The sequence below is a fragment of the Myotis nattereri genome (assembly GCF_964212035.1).
Source record: "Myotis nattereri genome assembly, chromosome: 10".
Lineage (NCBI taxonomy): Eukaryota > Metazoa > Chordata > Mammalia > Chiroptera > Vespertilionidae > Myotis > Myotis nattereri.
The window spans coordinates 43,498,828-43,516,020 of NC_138085.1; the positions used below are offsets into that span (position 1 = coordinate 43,498,828).

The 17,193-nt window shown below is 45.4% G+C and overlaps 1 protein-coding gene across 2 annotated transcripts in view; it reads right to left on the reverse strand.

Moving 5' to 3' along the window:
• Nucleotides 1-15,938, reverse strand: part of ARHGAP25 (Rho GTPase activating protein 25) — a 75,911-nt gene extending 59,973 nt beyond the window's left edge. The window contains exon 1 of one of the 2 annotated variants that reach the window (XM_081101008.1): nucleotides 15,525-15,938. In XM_081101008.1, coding sequence (XP_080957134.1) covers nucleotides 15,525-15,585 — 61 coding nt within the window. In that variant the 5' untranslated portion in view covers nucleotides 15,586-15,938. The remainder of the gene's footprint in view (nucleotides 1-15,524) is intronic. The other variant, XM_081101009.1, reaches the window with a different exon arrangement.
• Nucleotides 15,939-17,193: the final 1,255 nt, after the last annotated feature.

Below are 17,193 nucleotides of genomic sequence, written 5' to 3' on the forward strand. Positions count from 1 at the left end.
CTACATCCATGTAATGGGACACCAGGGACCAATAAAAAGGACAAAAATGTGTGTATTTAAGCAATAACACGGGTAAATCTCAAATGCATTCTGCTGAGTGGAATAAATCAGACTCCAAAGGCTACCTACTGTGTGACTCCATTTATATGACATTTTGGAAAAAGCAAAATGAGAGGGTTGAAGAACAGATGAGTGGTTACCCAGGACTGCGGCTGGTGAAGGGAGGTTAACAAAAAAAGAGATGAAACTGTTCAGTATCTTGGTTGTGGTGGTTATCACAGGACTGCGCACTTGCCAAACTCATAACTGCAGACCAAAATGAATACATTTTATTCGATTTCAAAACAGTTTTTTTCATCTGCTCACATTTGTTACACAGAATCGTCTGATATTCTCACCCTGTCCTGACCTTCAGAAGTTTCCGTTGGTAATGCAAGTTCTGAATGGAAAACAAGTGATGTCTACCACTTCCCAGTGACTTGAGTGAGGTGTATGGCCTCAAAAATCATGGAAATGAGGGAAGACCAACATACCAAGCTAAATCTCCCCAAGTTGTAAGGGAACAGGATAACAGAGTTGGTCTCTGTGCCCCTACATTTAGCTTGTCCCTTTCCTGGATGTTAGGGAAGGCCAGGCCTGCCATCCCCAGCAATAAGCCCACATTCCTGTGAAAAACGTCCAGCTGTGCTCCTCACACAGATTATTCACTGTGGTGTCCCAGACAAATAAGAGACTAGAGCAAGGGATGTTTCATTCCATACACACAATATGCTAATTCCAGTGGTACTGGTTTTAGCATAAAGGATAGCACAATGTTGGCAAGATAGTGGGTTTAAAGACCCTGCAAAGGAATTCTCTTGGGGAAAGTAGTAGGAAGCCCACTGGGTAGTGTCCAGGAGACCTGTTATCCAGTCTCAGTTATGCTGCTAACTTGCTGTATTCACATAATTTCTTCATGCTTTATCACTGTCTTAGTCAACAAATGTTTGGCTGCAAGAAACAGATTCTGAGTCAAGCTGATTTAATATAGATAGACTAGAGGCCTGGTGCATGAAATTCATGCACTTGGGGGGAGTAGGGGTCTCTGGAGGACGGTCTCTCAACCTTGCCTGCACCCTCTCACAGTCTGGGAGCCCTCAGGGAATGTCTGACTGATGGTTTAGGCCCATGGGGAGTGGGCCTAAGCCAGCAATTTGACATCCTTAGTGCTGCGCCACTGCCGCTGCGCTCACCATCCATGAGCCTGGCTTCTGGCTGAGTGGCACTCCTTCTGTGGGAGCACACTGACCACCAGAAGGCAGCTCCTGCATTGAGCATCTGTCCCCTGGTGGTCAGTGCATGTCATAGTGACCTGTCATTCTGCATTTGGTCAATTTGCATGTTAGCCTTTTATAATATTAGATAGATAGATAGATAGATAGATAGATAGATAGATAGATGATAGACAGACAGACAGATGGTTTTTATCCCCTAGGGGACATTTGGCAATGTCTGGAGATATTTTTAGTTGTCACAAGAGAGAGGGCTGCTATGACATTAACTGAATGGAATCCAGGGATGCTGCTAAACAGCCTACGATGCACAGAGAAGCCCCAGACAACAAAGTATTCTCTGGCTCAAAATGGTAGTAATACTGAGGTTGAGAAACCCTGATATAAGTATAGACACATACATATCTATCGATAGGTAGATAGATAGATAATGCATGTGCATGTGTGTACAATTATTTAAGTATAGCATATTATTTCAAAAAAGCTAAGAAATGTTGAGAAAAATGGCATGGCTTCAGAGGAGTAAAAATCAAGGTAGATTTCGATAGTGATGAGCTCTTACCAGAGCTCAACGGCCATCCTGTTAGTGCCCTGCAACTTGCAGGGCTCAGTTCCAAACACCCATTCTCTATGGACTTCAGACTGAGAGAAAACAAGATAGCTGCATCTTGACTCAGCTGCCCACCCTGCTCCAGTCAACACTGTCCAAAGTGTCAAGGTTACAAAGGTCACACCTGTGGCTACCCTTGGAGACTGGGAGCCCTCTGAGAGCAAGAGCTGGTGAAACAGCCCCAAGGAGCCCTGTTATATTCATCCCAAAAAGTGACAATAGCACCACCTCTCTTCTAGAAGCCTACTGCTAAACAAAGGGCCATGGGCCTCAGGTCACCTGGAAGGAGAAATAGCAGGTCTCTCCTTGAAAAGGAATTATTAATCTGTCGTTTTCCCCCCGTCCGATCTTGCAGAACAGTTTGCAATCTTTACACTGCTACAGAACAAAACCATGACTATGTTCCACAATTTGCATGGCTGATTTCAGCACGTTAATAAGTTTTTCTTCTTTTTGGAAGGTCCAAGTTTTACCCCCTTTGAGCTGAGAGGATGTGGAAGGTAATTTTTCTGCCTGCCTGTTATAAGAACCAAGTGAGATCATAGAAAGTGCAGTAAATCACTGCCCAACACAATAAGCAGAGTCCCAAATGCAATCATCCACTGTACACACACGTCAAATTATTTTGAAGCTGATGAAATGGTGGCATGAACCTGCTCAGCTTGCCAGTGGCCGCTCCCGAGGTCTGGCTGCCCCAACCAAACCACTCCAGCTCTGGCTGATGTGCTGCCATCTGGTGGCCATGGGCAGCTTTATTTACACATCAAGGAACAGGATGCAGTCACGTGGCTGGCTAGGACCTGCATTTCAGAAACAAGAAGCAATTCTAGGAATTTCTCAGTTAGGGGTCAGCATCCTATTGGCCCCAGCCAGGAAGACTGGATCAGAAAAAGACTGTGGACTAGGGAACCCATAGGATGTTTTCCCACTCAACCATATGGAGGCTTCTCTCTTCGGCTCACCTCACACTCTCCACTTTTCCCTTCTCCTTTTACCAGATCCTTCCATCTGGGTGCCTCTGTCTTACTCGCTTTGTCTTTCCTCATTTCCCCCTTCCCATGCTGCTCCTCACCACTTATCTCAGCTACCCACTCATACCAACTGACCATATGACAACACTGATGTAGAACCTTAGTATTTGTATTTCTTGAGTAAAGCTGCCTTGCACCTGAGTTAGGAGCTCCCTGGATACTAAAGATGTTGAAGAAAAGAATTTGTTAAAGAAGAATTTAGAGGGACCCAGTGAAACCTTTGTGTGGGCCCTGGGAACAGCTCTGGCCTCCAGGGCATGTCACAACCCCAAGTGGTCTAGAAGGCAAGCAGGATCCAGGCTACATGTGGGCACGTTCCCCTGGCCAGACACCTCACCCCGTGAGGAGGAATACAGCAGAAGCTGGACCCTGTGGGTCTCTGGATGGGGGCCCTCACTGCCCAGGGCTAAGGGTAGTAGTGGAGGTGAAGATGTGGGTAGGCGAAAGCACCTGGTGGCAGTGAAATGAGGGGGTTCCCATTCAGTTGAACATATGTTTTCTTCATGAAATATAAAAGTGAGAGTGTTGGTGGCAGGAGGTGGTAAGGTCTTGAGGAGAGAGAGAAAAATAAGTATTGGGGGAAAGGAAAGTAAATTTACTAGGTAGGCGTAGTATGCTTGTCTACCTAATATGTTCGGTCACAAATTTAAGTGAGTCCAGGGGACTCGTTTATCTCATGTTCCCCAGCCATGCTCAGCTGCCCAGGTCCAGGCCCTGAGAAGGTGGACCATTGTTTAAACAGGTTTAGGGGTTTTTCCATCTGGTTAGACAGCAGGAGAGAGGGGCGGGAGATTGGAGGGTGTTTATTCAGTATTTCTACAATGCCAGAATTAGGAATCTACACTAAAGGGGATGTAATGGATGACTGGTAGTAAAAAAGTCACAGAACCATGGGAGCAGTAGCTCGTTGAGATCAGAGAATTGCTGAGTGGGTGAGCTGGGCTCATAGGGTGTGGCAGTCACAGCGTGGGAAGCCTGAAAACAAGATTTCAGAGATGGTACAATTATAGAGATGACATGGTTTACTTATGAGTATGAGTGGCCGAGCAGGTTGGAGGTCGTATTACTGGAGATGGGGCCATTAAAGGAGAAATACTACCGGTAATAAAACAACAATTGGTGGCCGGGCACTATGCTCAGGGACTTGTACACACAGTACTTGATTCTTTTCACAATGTTATAAAGTGGCAGGACTGCTTGTTTTTCAGATGAGCAAACTGAGGCACAGAGAGATTAATTACTTTCCCAAATTCAGAGGCGATTAAAGGCTGAGCTGGACATCAAATCCAGGTTTATCTGACGTCAAGGGTGGTGTTCTTAAGGACATCCCATCCCCCTACACTCGGGTTTGGCTTCTTAGCTCAGTGGAGTTGAGGGGGAGGGGTGTGTCTCCATTCAAGAAACACTTTTTATCTGGAACCTCACTTTTTATCTGTAAAGACACAAAGATGACTAAATCATCACTCACTTTCATTATAACCCTGGGCATTTCAGGCCACAGAAAGATGAGATATGGGATAACTTTGTGCTGGCCAGAGACTGGTTAAATCCAGGACTTTCTGGAAACAAACCAAGTTGATCAGTAGTAATACAACTACTGTACATTGTCTGTGGCCGCCCTCTATTGGCCATTAAGCAGAATAGCAAGCTGAGATTGACAATGTGTTTTTTGGTAGACTTGAATTAAGTGAAATAAGCCAGTCAGAGAAAGATAAATACCACATGATCTCACTCATTTGTGGAATATAGAGAACAACATAGACTGATGAACAGGGTCAGATCCAAAGACAGAGAAACAGCAATCAGACTATTAATCCCCAGAGGGAAAGTAGGGGAGGGTGGGGGTAAGGGGAAGAGATCAACCAAAGGACTTGTATGCATGCAAATAAGCCAAACCAATGGACATGGACAACAGGGGGATGAGAGCATGAGTGGGGGGGGGGGGGGGTAGGGTTAATGGAGGGGGGGGGATGATGACACATTTGTAATTCCTTAACTAATAAAGAATTTAAAGATTTAAAAAAAAATTAAAACTTGCCTCTTGTATATATTTAGAGGCTATAGCTCCCGGGAGGCAAAAAATAAATAAATAAAAATAAATAAATAAATAAAAACTTTAGTTATAGAACAAACCCTGTGTCAACTTCTTAAGTGTCATAATTGCAATGGTGTCACTTAGGAATTGATTATCTTCAGTGGGAGAGCTCCACTTCCCTCTGAGCGTCTCTTCAATGAGACTGTGAGCTGCTTGAGGTTAAGAGCTTGATCTTTTTAATCTTCTTACATTAGTACAGTGCCCAGTGTACAGTAGGTGTTTGATAAATGTGTCAATCAGAGTGGAAGGAAAATGAGCCACATGGCATAATTCCACAGAAGAAGGAGAGATTAATTCTACCTGGGCAATCCAGGAAGTCTTCCAGGAGGAGATGAGTGGTGGTGGCCATGGTGATGGGGAGGGAGTGGTAGAGTTGAAAAAAGAAATCCAGAAAGCAGAATGGCAAACCTAGGAGTCAGATATAGATTCCACAGGGCAGGGGGTTTTGTGTGATTCTGAAAAGAAATTCCCTGCCATGTGACTGACAGGTGTGGCTCCCAATCCTTCCAGTATGAACAAGAATGAAAAATGTCATAAGCACAGATTCAGTCTGTCATTAACATGGCAGATTCAGGTAGGCTAAAGAACGAATTTGAAAGGACTTCTGGCTCAGCCAGTGTGGCTCAATGATTGAGCGCTGACCTATGAACCATAAGATCACAGTTCAATTCCTGGTCAGAGCACATGCCCAGGTTGTGGCCTTGATCCTCAGTGTGGGTATGCAGGAGGCAGCCAATCAATGCAATCAATGATTCTATCTCATCATTGATGTTTCTATTTCCCTCTCCCTTCCTCTCTGAAATCAATTATATATATATATATATATATATATATATATATATATATATATATATATTCTGAAAAGAAAGAACTTCTGACTTGGGGTTTGAAAAAACACACCACAATATAAGGTTTTAAAGTTTCCCCATAATTGCACTCTTTTTTTTTTTTTCACCTAAAACTGTGTGACCTCACTGAAAATTTAATTCAGTAGATATACACCTATCACAATGATGGCATTATTTTCTCAAGATACTGGTTTTTATACTGAGTGTCTCATATCGTGGAAACCTCTGACTCTGAGACAAATTGGAATGGCTGGTCACCCTGAGACGGAGAACTGAGAATGGCTCAGAACGGGATCAGTGCCACATGAAGGGAAGGCAGGGTGGTCTCAGAACGGAGCATAAGGACCCTGGCTGAGCCCTGGGGTGACAGCTGTGCTCTGTACCTATTATTATCATAATTGTGTGTGTGGTGCGATTTCTCACCCACCGGCTATGGATGTCTGGGTTCTAAATGACCAAGTGAAGAGACTAAATTCCAGGCGGAGGTCCTCAAACTTTTTAAACAGGGGGCCAGTTCACTGACCCTCAGACATTCCACACATGCGCACTGCGGGCCCGGGACAGTCGGCTGCTAAGCAGGACAGGCAGTGGCGGCAAAAAACACCCGGCGGGCCGGATAAATGTTTTCGGCGGGCCGCATGTGGCCCGCGGGCCGTAGTTTGAGGACCCCTGTCCAGAGGATAGTGAGAGAGGAAGGATACACTCACAAGAACCCTTGAGTAGCAACAGCAGAAACTGGGGCCAAGGAAAGGAAAGTCTCATTTTGAAGGTCCTGCTGTTTTCTCACAATTATATCTAAAAATAAGGGCCTGGAAATGAAGAGTAGGCCACGTGCAGGACGCTTACAGTAAATCAGAAAAACAAGTCAGCGGCGGCTGCTGTAACCCACATGTAAGTGATCACAGACATTAAACCGTGGCGCCAGGGAGACCCAGACAAACAACATTCAGCTTCACTGCAGCGGTCAGAGGTCCACGGGACAGCGGGGGACGTAGCAGCTCTGGAGGAAGCCGCCGCTCAGGAATGGAGGGTCTTCCAGGCGGCGCACAGCCCACAGTCACTTTTCCTACCCAAAGGAAGGGAAGCTGGAGGAACTGCTCCCACCGCAATAGCTCAGAGACCGTGGCGTCTCTACGGCCAGCATTCCTCAGGGAACTTACAGGAGCCCCTCATTACTCTATTGGAGAGTCACAGCTCAGGCGCTTTACTAACTTGGGAATGAAATGGCCAAAAAAAAAAAATAGAGACAGAGAGAGAAGAAAGAAAAACAAGGAGAAAACTGATATAGCTCCATAAATATGATTGATACAGTCGTATGCATTAAGGCCGGCACATTCAAACAGTAGAGGTAAAAGGAGTAGAAGCAAGACATGGCCCATCAACCACAGACCAGCAGGGTGGCTGTGGGCCAGGAAAGTGGATCAGCAGATGTTGTAAACACTATTTCTCTAAAGAAAAAGAAAGAAGAACTAAACTGGAGTAAGACAAGCCAAGCTCTAGCACTGTTGGCTGTGGCTTTCACCAATGACTTGGGTAGGAGGAGCTAATATCATGCCTGCATCGTAGCAAGGCCCATAGTGGTGCTATGATGACAACTGATGTTAATGAAACACATACCAATGGTGTTTTTATAGGAAGTGTTTGACAGAGATCATCTCCTTTAATCCTCACAATATCCATATTTCAGATGTGCCCATTTTCCAGATGAAGAAGCTAAAGATGAAGGTCACCTAGCTAGTGATTAGTGATAGTGGGATTCAAATTTAGGCAGTTTGACTCCAAAGCTAGCTTTCTAATCCCATAGTATGTGTAACTGTCTCATTTTACTGTAGCTAGTTCAGGCTTTGTCAGAAAACTCTTTTTGTTAAATTTATAACATTATTTTAAAATATTGAGGAAATATTCTGCATCTGTCTCAAAATATTTCTACTGTAGCACTTCTTCTTTCACTTTGAAACTCCCAAACCAACAAGGAAGCATATAAATGGTTCACAAGCCGTAGGCCAGAGACCCAGCAGTAGAGTATCGCCGGCCCCCTCTGGAACAAAGATCTGCGTGTGCACATTTGGGGAGGGGGGAGGGGCAGCTGAGGGAGGAAACAAGGGAGTGAAGCAGTTGTCACCTGAGTTAGTCACAGTTCTGGTGCCGGACACCTCACAGCTTATGGGGAATATGTGGAGGCACCAAAGTTGAAAAACACTTTTTCTTTGGAAAGATAGAGGTGTGAGTGACGGGGGGCTGTCAGAATGAGCAGTCCACTATTGAGGATGCTCCTTGAAATGGACCTATCATATAGAGGTGAGCAAAGAGATGCTTTATGAATAAATGAATGAATGAATGGAATGCTCAGCCTCAATGGACTAAAGATACCATTGTCTTATGCAACTCCAGGGAAAGAATATGAGTGCTCATAGCACCGTGTTTTGATTTATGAACTGAAAATTGTAATGTCTAATTGCTACTAATAAGTATGACATCTACCCATCGGATATCTGAGGAGTTGTGGCTACCGATATGCCTATACTTCCATGCTCTTCTTAAAGTAAAAGATGTAATGGGGTTTTCATATTTAAATAGAAATTTTATTTACAATCAAGACATAAATATATTTCAAAGACAAAGGAAAATATATTGTGATTGAGCGTCAATTTAGCTCTGAGCTTCCATTTAACTCTGAGTTTCCTGGGAGCCAAGACAAAATAAGAAACACAATAAATTGCACAACTGTCTTACCAGAAAGGAGGAAGCATGGCAGTCCCTCAAAGGACACATAGTACTTCTGAGCACTCAATTCTCAACAAATTTTCCTCACATCAAGTCACACATAGGAGAGTGGCTGGCATTGTCCATTCCTTGCTCCCATGTTCACAGAACACTCAGAAACAAATTCCGTGAAATCACTAATTGCAGTAATGGTTAAAAAATGAGGGTGAAACATTGAAGCATAACTCAGTGCACCCATACTGTGAGGGTATCAAGATACTGTAGTTTGATCTGAGGTTGGAAATGAGATTATCTTTTCAAAAGGAAACACATGTTTGCTGAACGCCTAATGTATGTTATGGGCATGAAATATTTTCTTCCTCTCAACATACGTGTTATGAATTCTATTCAATAATTATGCTAAGCAACTTGCCCTTGGGATTCACTGAAAAATCGCAGAAGGGTCCCAAGCTCAGGCTCTCTTTTCTGTAGCCCACAGCCTCCTCCCCTCGCACACTCCCATCAGGAAGAGCCAATGGGCAGTTCAGTGCCTTAGACAATCTTGTCAGTGCAGCTTTTTCCAGGCTATTCGAGTTTATTCTCTCCAGGAAAGGCCGAGAGCACTGGTGTTAGATATTACTGATTAAGGACAGACTTCTTTGTCGAAAACCAAGCCATCTGTTGGTAGGGTCGACTCATATCATGCAAGTTCAGGAGCGTTCATTGAGCTCACCTCAAAGGAAGCCCACAGTGTCTAAAGTTATGAGCCCCTCTGTTTAAACAACTTGAGGAAGGGGTACGATACTCTCCTTCCAGTGATTTGCAGATTTAGGGACTCCCAGAGGACAAGATGTCCACACTTGTGGCTAAATCACAGGGAGGAATTGGGTGGTCGTAGGGGAGCCTCGAGTAGAGAGGGCTCCAGGCAGATGAGAAAGAACAGAGAACTGAAAGAGATAAGTGGCTGAGGTCTGGCATGTGAGAGTGTGTGTGCCTGCGGGGGCTGGTGTGGGGAGAGACAGGTGGGAGGGTGAGCAAGGCCAGGGCGTAGGACTTCCGGTTTAATCCCTCCACAAGGAGGAGCTATTCAAAGTTACAAAGTTTTTTCTTCTCTGGATAAACAGAGACTGTGTACAGGAAAACCAGTGTGAGAAAAATGGCAAATCCTAGATTCACTGAAGAGCATACAAATCTAAACCTTAAAGAAAAGAAATGGCCGTGATGGGAAGAATGGTGGCAGGACCAGCTCCTGTTCACAGGCTCCGTCCTGCGGCTCCCACGGCTGCTCTCAGCCCAGTGCTTGTCTAGATGTCCTATAAGTTGTCTCGTCATCGGTGCCCCTACTAGCCAACGAGCCCTGCAGAAACAGAGAGCAGGAATGCTTTTTGGTTTGTAAGATGATTTTTTGTTTTCTAAATAGTGTCCAAAGAGGAAAAAAAAAGTTTACAAGGAGAAAAATGGTGATGAGTAAAGCATAAGACAAGAAATGTATTTTCTCTCTTTGTAACTTCCATATCTCAGTTCCCCTCTGGGGAGCCTACAAAATTTACGGACCATCCCCTGGATGGAATCACTCTGATTGACCTGGGCTCCCATGGTATTTTCCTGGCTCTCCACACTGCCCTGCTGTCTCACTTGCTGTAGCCACAGCTGGGTTTCACTTCAGCTCTTCGCACTCTCCCTTCTCTTGTATCCAATTAGCCAAGCACAGTGCTGCCCCGTGAGAGGTTACACTTCTTTTCTTTCAAGTGTGTGAAGGAACCACCATCACCAACTTACTCTTCTCGGTTAGCGCTTGGATCTTTCAACCCCCATAGAAGGCACTGGCTGCTCGAAGGGCCATGCTCCAGCTCTAAAGGGGACGGGTGGTGTCCCCATAGTTCTCCCAATAGACACTCTGTGCACATGCTTTATAAACTAGACCAGAGACGGCAGACTGCCATGTCTGGGAGGCACTTACAGCTGTGTATCCCAGGCCAGGACCCTGCCACATCCTCACTCTAGACCAGGGTGGGCAAACTTTTTGACTCGAGGGCCACAATGGGTTCTTAAACTGGACCGGAGGGCCGGAACAAAAGCATGGATGGAGTGTTTGTGTGAACTAATATAAATTCAAAGTAACAATCATTACATAAAAGGATACGGTCTTTTTTTTTTTTTTTTTTTAGTTTTATTCATTTCAAACGGGCCGGATCCGGCCCGCGGGCCATAGTTTGCCCACGGCTGCTCTAGACCCTTTATCAGAGATACATGCACTGACAGCCACTGAGCTCACCTCTGCCAACCCAAGTGTATCTGTACTTTGTCCATGAGGGATCAGCAAACAGGATTTTGACTTCCTGTCATCACTCAAGTTGGCCCTCTCTCTCCTGATGCTTAGAGTAACATCAGTCCCTGTCCCCCAGGGGGCCAGGAGGCTCTCAACCTGGGCAGTCAGAGGCATGTGCCTTTTGGAAAGAACTTAGTTTACGCCTAAAGGTAAGTCAGTGACCACATAGGGACAGACATTTTTACTTGGACAGGAATAAAACAGGTATGGACCTTAAGAGGAGCTCCTCTGTGTCCATGTTCACTATCTGAGGAAGGCATGTTCTTGTCCTGGGTGCTGCTTGCACGTGTGGAGACCTTTATCCATCAGGGACCGGGAGCTGCTCAGGGAGGGCAGAGGCTTCGGCCACAGCAAATGGACAACATTTGGTCCAGAACCCAGGCCAGACCAGGTTAGCACATTGTAAGTTTCACAATGCTGAAAGCCAAACCAACCAGCTCACTATAGGCTGGGTGGAATAGTTCCATGTTTATTGTATTACTAGAGGCCTGGTGCACGAATTAATGCACCAGTGGGGTCCCTCGGCCTGGCCTGTGGGATTGGGCCGAAACTGGTTCTCCAACATCCCCTGAACGGTCCCAGATTGCGAGAGGGTGCAGACCAGGCCGAGGGACCCCACCAGTGCAGGATGGGGCTGGGGAGGGACACGGAAGGTTGTTCAGCAGGGGAGGGACTGCAGGAGGGATCCAGGGCATATCCTGCCCATCTCACTCAGTCCTGATTGGCCAGACCCCAGCAGCAAGCTAAACTACTGGTCAGAGCATTTGCCCCCTGGTAGTTAGTACATGTCATAGCAAGCGGTTGAGTGGCCTTAGCATATCATTAGCATATTACATTTTGATTGGTTGAATGGCCAACTGGATGACTGGACACTTAGCATATTAGGCTTTTATTATATAGGATTCCTATTCTGAAAAATATCCATTCATGTTGTTTGTTAATTTTTTATCATTTTTTATTGATTCATAGTACTGCTTTATATATTTAATTCTACCTCTGTATATCTGTGTATCTATCGATGCATCTATCTAAAAGCACACTTTCAATTAAGACTTCTTTAAATAAGAATAATAACTTGCATTGAATAAAGCCATATGGTTTTATAAATTGCTCTAGTTATGAAGGTCTTAAGTACAAAAGTTTTCATTCCCTTTACTCTGATTTTCTAAGGGACAGAACTAGACCCAATAACAGACAAATTATAATTTATCAGATGGAAAAAAATTAAGTGGAGAAAAACCCACCACTGTTGTCATTATTCACTTTACCTTTTGGAGACTGGAATAATGATTTTTTTGTTTCTGAATAATTTTTTTCAACATTAAGTTTCAGAGGGAAGAAAAGTTTAAACAGCCCCCCTCATAGTCACTTTCATTACGTATCTCAGAGTCACATGCACTCTAGGGCCTGTTCTGCCCTACTTTGGCTGGGGGAACTGAGAAAAAAGAAGAAGAAGAAAAAAAAGATGTGCCTGTGACTGGATACAATGTGGGTGGTCCTGACATTCACGCAGCAATCTTCCAACTAAACACTCCCAAACCACAGGGCAGCAGGGGCTTTCCCTGTGTGGTCAATACCCTCTCAATAGAGCGCCTACATGCCAAGCACTGGATGTCAGACCCCCCGGACAGTGCAAGAAAGGATGCTAAGTCCCGCAACCCACCCTGCAGGGCATACAATGGATTAGGAAGACATGTGAAAGAGTAAGAGTTTTGAGTAACAGTGTGAGAAAGCAGTGGAAGGTTGTCACGATTTTCATTGTTGGACTAAAATGAATGATCAAGAAGCAAAAGAAGAAATGTGTGCCCTGGGAGCCGCCTCAAGTGAAGTTTGTTGGTTCTGCATTTCCCTTTCTTCCAGCCTCCACCAGGATCCATGGGTCACAGGCAGGGGAGCCAGGGTCAGTTCCTCCCACCCATGTCAGGTCCACGGTGGTCGTCTCCGGGAAGCTCTCCCATCCAGCGGGCCCTCCCCCGATCTCTGAGATGGGAGTCCAGTGGAGAGTCCCTCCCCCACTCTCAGACACTTTCACTTTCACAGCAGCCCTGGCTCAGCACCCACAAGATTTAGGGGAAACTGGAAGCATAGATCACCAAAAAAAAGAAAAGCCTGGGGCCCCTTTCTGGGCCACATAATGAGTCCATTTCTTGCTGTTTTCCTAAGCAAGTGCAGAACCCGGCATCTTCTGCGGGCTACTGCCCTTGCCCCTGAATCTCTGTCTTGCTAAGAGCCTCTTGAAAATTTACCTGGACAGTGAATCACGAGGTAATATCTGGCTTCCAGCCCCAAGTGACCTTAAAGTCACACTGTTTTGGTGATCATCTCCTCCAGTGGTTCTCAGCTAGGGAAGGTGTCCCTCCCCAGACGTCTGGCCATGTCTGGAGATGTGTCTGGTGGTCTGGTTCTCACAATCAGTGGTGGTAGGGGGTAAGAGGTGCTATTATCATCCAGTGGGTGGAAGCCAACGATGCTGCTATTGTGTTATAATGCACAGATCAGCCCCCATCACTAAGAACTACCCAGACCAAAATACCCATAGTGTCCAGGTTGAGAAACCCTGATCTACCCTGCACTAGGCCATGCTGGAAAAACCACAGGCAGTTGGCTTCCCTGACATGATTCCCAGCTCCACAACTGTATACCTACTTTTGCCCCACCTGGACACAGGGCTCTGGAGAGGGGATTGGAGGTCCTATGATTCAGGGACTCTCTCCCCGTGGAGGCCTCAGCCTATAATCTGAATTCTCGTTGATGGGACATTCATGAAAGGTATTCCGACTGCAGTCCAGTCTCTAGGGATGACAAACTTATAAATGGCCTGGATAATGACAAGCGCTACTTTATATTTCATTATATAATTATGTTTTATTAACTAGTACTAAATGATATCTTCTGCTGGTAATCAGTCATTGATTCGGTCAACAAACATCCTCTAGGACCAGGCACTGTGCTCTATTCTAGATGAATGGTAACTCTCGGAATCTTCTAATTTCAACCATAGCCCCTACAGCAAGACTTCATCCGGTGGGATGGAGAGGTGAGTGCTTATTAAACTGCAGATGCTTGGGCCTCCCTCCGGAGATTCTGAGTTCAAAAGTCAGGATGGTGCCCAGGAATCTTCATTCTGAGCAAACACTTTTAGTGACTATGATACAGGCTACCCATAGGACCATGATTTAAGGAACATTGGTAGAAAACATAAAATCTACCCAACCTAATCCCAGGCCTGAGAATATGCAGACCTGAGAGCTAATGTAATTTTCTATAACCCTGAAAAAAAAAATGTAACTCTTTAATCATCTAATCATTCCTTGTCTCACATTTCCCATTTTTAAACAGAAGGCGAGTAAGACCTGTCAAACACAGATGGTGAAAGGGTAGAATGACCTCATGTAACCAGAAGCAGGACACCCAAATGAAACAGAACCATAGAAGTTTTACTTCTAAAAACAAATGTTTATGACATGTAACAGAATGTAAGTCAGCCAAATACATTGGTCAGGAGAAGAATCTCTTGCTGATGTAAGACATACATGCTAGCTACTCTCTGAACTGACATTGGCATGACATGACTCCTGGCTTGATTAGGATTAACCTTCCTGGTTACCAAGATAAATGGCTTCTCTCAATTTTCTTTCAAATCCTTTCTCGGACCTATAGATTAACATTCCATTATGTGACTTTGCAATGGATCACTTATTTTAGCAACACGTTAACCACCATTAGAAGCCCAAATCTAACGTTTGTTCCAAGCCATTAGAAACACCTTAACACTTGTCTAATATCAAGGAACTTATCTCACCATATGGGTAGAAGAATAAAACACAAGGAATCATTTTTGGCCCAATTGCTCTACCTAAATTACTGTGATCAATTTAATAGTAGAAGAAACGCATATAGAGAAACACATAAGAATAGTTATATAACAGATGGAAGTTAGGGTGTCACTATCCTTAATGAGAAGAGGTGTGGTTTAAGGGTCAGAGAATTCAGAAAACATGCCAGCGTCCCTTAAGATAATTAATCTAAAATGCATCGCTCTTTTTCAACTTCTCCATCTCAGAATTCCCTTCCATCCTGTCCCTTTAACTAAACTTATCTTTATTATCCCCTCACATGTCTCCATGTTGCTGTCTTGTCTACCTTGTTTCCTTTTGCTGCAAGGCTCAGCCGCACCTCAGCCCCGAGCCTGCCGCGAGGGCCTAGAGACCCGGTGGACTCATGGAACAGGCTACCTTGACTTTGATCTCAGAGCAAGCACTTCCAAGACCACAATCTGGGCTCTGACCAAAACCCACTCCAGATATGGATGTGTCCACACAGGAGGGGAATAATCCTTCCATGATAGAGAAAAACTTACAGTTTTGTGTGCGATCGGTAGCTTTAACCCATCCAAAGTGACCCAGATCCCACACACCAGGGAGCTCCATTCCACGGCCACCTCCTAACAAAGGAGAAGCCCCTCTCGGCATTTGGAAACTTTGAGCCAACCTATCAACTTGAATGCAAATCTCCCTCCAAACCCAGATTTGCCAAGGCCCATTTTTAGGTAAACTATTCTCCCTGCAGACCAACATGCAAATGGTGGGGGCTCAAGTAGAAGAGCCACGAAGGCAGCAAAAAGACACGGACCGTACCTATTTTCCCAGCCTCTCCTTTCAGGTTGAAATCCCAGTTTCTTGGCAATTTCAGGGACATTTTGCTTCTGGTTCTGGTGAGCAGCTGCTGAAGCGGTGAGTCTGCCTCGGTTCAGCCGGCCTTTCCAAGCTTTCCCTGTGGCTGTGGCTGGCGCGTGTGTTTTCTCCTTTCAGATTGCTTCACGGGCGGCCTTGGGTTTGAGGTTGATTTGCCAGCGTGTGTCCTCCTCTCTCTCGGATGAAAGGTCCAATCATCTGTGACTTGGGGGATGGCACCCAAACCCCCACCAAGCCCCACCCACAGCCCCCAGGGGCTGGTATCTCGTGAAGTGTGCACCCTGCTTCTCTTGCTTTCAGTTTTACCAGAAATATCCCAGTTGCCACTTCGCTCTGTGTCGTGGGAAGCAAGGCCCCTGGTTGAGAGAATCTCAGGCCTCTCTGAGGCGTGGTCCTCATAAACAACGCTGCTGCCTCTCGGCTTTTTTTTTTTTTTTTTTTTTTTTTTGTTAACTGTCTGCTTCCTTGCATTTGAGGAAGTGGTGGCTGCTCCGTGTAGATGATACATTCTGAACACTCTTTCTTAAGAAGAGGTTTTTTGGAAATGCTTGCATAAGTACAATGAGTGCTCTTACGCTAGAAGGCTAGAGCTTTGATTACAAGAAAAAGAACATTCCAAGACTCTCGCCATCTACCTCTAAGCTCTCCCCCTCACCACATGGATGAGGCAGCCAAAAATGATCAGTCAGACAAGCAGCATCCCCCCAAACCTACCTTCCTTGACATGTTTCCTGCTCTACGGACCACATGGTAAGTTCTCCACCTGCTCAGGATAAAGGTGCCAAGTGACCTCGGCCTGATCTAGGGAGGGTTCTCACGTATGTAGCTAGTAGGTTGGCTTTCGATGGGGAGACCCTCGCACATGTTATAATGGTTCTTTGGCATTCTGTGCAGGGTGTGGGTTTGGGAATCAGATCAACATGAGGTCAAAACTCAGTTCTTCCACTTCCTAGCTCTGCAGCTTTTAACAAGTGGCTGAATCTCTCTGGGCCTCAGTGTCTTCAGTGGTAAAATGGGGTTGATGATAACCGTGACTGCACGGAACAGCGAAGGCACCTAGCACAGAACTCGAACACACAGTGGTTGCACCACAAATGTTATGTCAACCCTAATTCTCTTTAGCTCAGTTCCGTGACAGGCTTTATAGGCTTAACTGAGTCACGCTAACCTAGTCTTTAAGTATTTGGCCCCAGAGCCAGACCACCTGTGTTCAAATCTTGGCTCTCCCACTTTCTTACTGTGTGATGAAGGACAAGTTTCTTGACCACTCTGTGCTTTAATTTCCTCAAGTGTAAATGAGGCAAATAATAGGGCTGCTTCATAGGGCTGGCGTGGGGCCTTATTAGATAGCAGGTAACAAAGTCACTGCTGGCTAACATGCAAGCTACACATCATAGTCCATTCATTCTTGGACTCTCCTGGAGGACTCTGTCATACTTTCTTCTTCACCTCCCATGAGCTCACTATTTTGTTGGTGACCTGGCTTCCAGTTTCATTGAGAAAGTTGTTGCAACTGGAAGAGGATGTCTGCAGGCTGCCACCCCCCTGCATGTAGGCCCACAAACTCAGCCTTCTCCCGGTCACCGTGGGTGAACCAACTGTCATCACACCT